Source organism: Cyprinodon variegatus, unplaced genomic scaffold (genome assembly GCF_000732505.1).
Source record: "Cyprinodon variegatus isolate N-32 unplaced genomic scaffold, C_variegatus-1.0 Scaffold472, whole genome shotgun sequence".
NCBI lineage: Eukaryota > Metazoa > Chordata > Actinopteri > Cyprinodontiformes > Cyprinodontidae > Cyprinodon > Cyprinodon variegatus.
Window position 1 is genome coordinate 296,030 of NW_015150925.1, and position 3,062 is coordinate 299,091.

The 3,062-nt window shown below is 52.2% G+C and overlaps 1 protein-coding gene across 2 annotated transcripts in view; it reads right to left on the minus strand.

Annotated features, from left to right (window-relative positions):
- Positions 1–6: 6 nt before the first annotated feature.
- Positions 7–3,062, minus strand: part of LOC107094245 (PR domain zinc finger protein 1-like) — a 9,149-nt gene continuing 6,093 nt past the window's right edge. Inside the window, exons 5-7 of one of the 2 annotated variants that reach the window (XM_015389760.1) lie at positions 1,401–2,317; positions 1,199–1,327; positions 7–1,080 (exon numbers count right to left, since the gene is read on the minus strand). In XM_015389760.1, the coding sequence (XP_015245246.1) occupies positions 514–1,080; positions 1,199–1,327; positions 1,401–2,317 (1,613 nt within the window). In that variant the 3' untranslated portion in view covers positions 7–513. The remainder of the gene's footprint in view (positions 1,081–1,198; positions 1,328–1,400; positions 2,318–3,062) is intronic. The other variant, XM_015389761.1, reaches the window with a different exon arrangement.

The following is a 3,062-nucleotide window of genomic DNA, read 5'->3' on the forward strand; positions in this document are numbered from 1 at the left end:
TCAGTGGGAATCAGTAGGAATCAGTGGGAATCAGTAGGAATCAGTGGGAATCAGTAGGAATCAGTGGGAATCAGTAGGAATCAGCTGGAAGGTCAGCAATGCTTTGTCTGAATAATGAAAACACACGTTGATATTTTGGCAAAGACGTTTCCACTTCAACGTTAAGAAATAAATAATGAACCCGTTGTGGCTTAAATGCTGAGTCAGCTTTTAAAGTTAACAAATCTCTCAACAAGCGGATGGAATAAACTAACTAAAAAACAAAGTGTCATCTAAATAAATATGAAGAAATGAAATAAGTTAAAGCACAGAAAGCAAACATGTTCTACCTGAGTGAAAGTTTGTAAATACTTCACAGTTTAACGTCGGCTCTGGGACGAGGATCAATCTCTTTGGGATGCTCTGGTTTTGGTGCTTCGCTCATTGGATCACAACGTTCCCACAATCAGGAACTACATTTGGCTAAACCCTTTATTTGGTGATAATTAACGTCTCTCCGCCTGGAGCTGGTCCTCACTGTCCCTCCGTTTTCACAGTGGGTCGCTGGTGGAGGTGGACCACCGAGGCCCGCTCCTGGAAGCCCAGCGGGGGGCTGTGGTGGGATGCAGGTACAGCAGATGGAGCCATAGGTGCATTGATGGCGGCGGTCAGGGCTTTCAGTAGCGCCGTAGCCTCTCTCTGGTCCTCCTTCTCCTCTCCTTCCAGCGTACGAGTCAGCCAACGCTCCACAGCCTCCCTCACCTGAGCGGCGGCGGCTGTTTCCATCAGCGCGTCCGCCTCCTGGCTGGCGTCGAAGCGCTCCACCATTTCCTTCATGTGCATGTTGACGGGAGCTGCGGCGGTGGCCGGGCAGCAGCTGCGCTGGTGGAGGAAGAGGCTGAAGCGGTGGAAGAAGGTGTGTGAGCAGAGCGTGCAGCGGTAGGGCCGCTCGCGGCTGCTGTGGAGGCGGCGGTGCAGCTTCAGGTGGATGTACTGGGTGAACTTCATGTGGCACAGTTTGCACTGGTACGGTTTTTCCCCTGAGTGAAGGCGCAGATGCGTCTTCAGGTTGCTGGTGCTGCTGAAGCGTTTGTGACACACCTGGAAAACATGGAAGAGGTCAGAGGTCATGGTCCACCTGTTCAGGACATTATTGGCCTTTTGATGTTTCTACGACAATCAGAACCTATTCCAGGTTTATTCCAACTATCACCTTTACCTGACATTCATGCGGTTTCTCTCCAGTGTGGACCAGGTGATGTTTCTGAAGGTGAGCCAGCTGAGTGAAGCTCTTCTTACATAAGTGACACTGGAACGGCCTCTCGCCGCTGTGCACCCGCAGATGGACCTACGGTGGTAGCAATACAGCCATGAGTTCAAGCGTTCGTAAGCAGGAGGTAAAATGGAGGAAGGAGTGTCACCTTGAGGTTGGAGAGCTGTCCGAAGGTTTTGGAGCAGATGTTGCATTCATACTTGATCTTTCCGTTCTGCTTCTTCAGCGGGTACGGCAGCGATTTGTGTCCAGGTCCGTTCCGAGGAGAGGAGCTGCTCTTCCCAACAGCCAGGCTAAGGTTCATGGCCTCCTCGCAGGTAGAGGGAGGCTGCTCAGGGGTGGGGGGGTGGCTGTCAAGCTTGGCAGGGGGAGACATCTCCGGGGTGGCAGGAGCACCTCTTGGTGGGGAAATATTTGGGGTTAATTCTTTGAGGCCCCCCTGGGAGGGCGGGGCGTAGGGGAGGGACACAGGGAGCAGGTTTGGAGGAGCAAAGGGAGGGTATGGGACTCCGTCTGCCCCCAGGTAGCTGCTGTACCGGAGGGATCCTCGTGAAGGGAGGACGCTGGGGAAGGGGGGGGAGTAAGGAGGCAGGAGGATCCGAGGATAGTGGGGGCCGTAGGGAGGAAGGAACTGGTAGGGTGGCTGAAGCTGTCTGGGGTTGGAGTAAATGGGGTAAGAGGAGACCAGGCCCTCCCTATGGCTATAGAGACCATGGAGGTGCAGGGGGAGGCCTCTGTGCGGGGGAGCCGGGGGGGAGGGGTGATGGTCTGTGAGGTACGGGTGGTTGAAGCATAGGGGGGCCTCCCTGCGCTCAGGCTGAGGGGAGGGGATGAGGCCTTCTGGATCTTCACTCTTCTCCATCTTTCTGCTGAAGTCCACGATCTGCTCGTCAGGCGTATCAGGAGGCGTGTCTCTCTCCAACATCTCCACGTCAATCTTCTCCTCACCCTCCTCTTCAAGCTGCTCCTTCACCTCCTCTTTGGTCCGGTCCTGGAGAAACGTCTGCTGAGGTAGAGGATGCCTGGTCTGCTCTTCATCACCATGTTCTGTAACAACAAGCGCACCTGTTGAGTTTAAAGAGGAAGACCAGTCATCCCTGTTTGCAGATACAGTAAGGCTGAGTCGCCCACACAGGAACGCCCTCTTATGGTAAATGATAGTAGTTTCAGTTTTGACTTGACGAAGCCATCATGAGTTTCTGTTGTTGGAGTGATTTTGTGAGGGAGGGGGAGTCGCTGTGGGGTGTGGGAGTCATGTCATCTATGAGCTGCAGCGCAGAAACACTCAGAGTTTCGTTTATGAAACCTTTTCTGGGTATGGCGTGTTACGATACTGACCACAAGAGAAAAAAACACGTCTCCTTTCCTCTTCTCATCTTTAGTTTAAATAAAAAATAAAAAATAAAAAGGGATTGATTTGGTTCTTAGAGGTCAGTGATCCTTAAAGGAGCAGAACATTGCTGCAGAGACTGGAAGCCATGATTTCCTCCTTAAACACGACCAACCGGATTCATTGAGTTAAAAAGCAGACGACCAAAACAAAGCAGGAACCGTTGACCTAAGATTGGAAGAATATCAGCATAGATCCACCTGCTGATACGCAGAAGCAGTTTGAATGGATGGACACAGGTTTCCTCCATCCGGAGCGCGAATTCACCTGGATAACTTCACCTGGATAACTTCACCTGGATACCTCCACCTGGATAACTGTAAACGGAGTGACTCAGTCCAGGACTTTGGACGGACGTCATTACCCTGACCCCCCCTGAATGTAACGATGCGTCATCTACACACAGCTGTCTGACAGCTG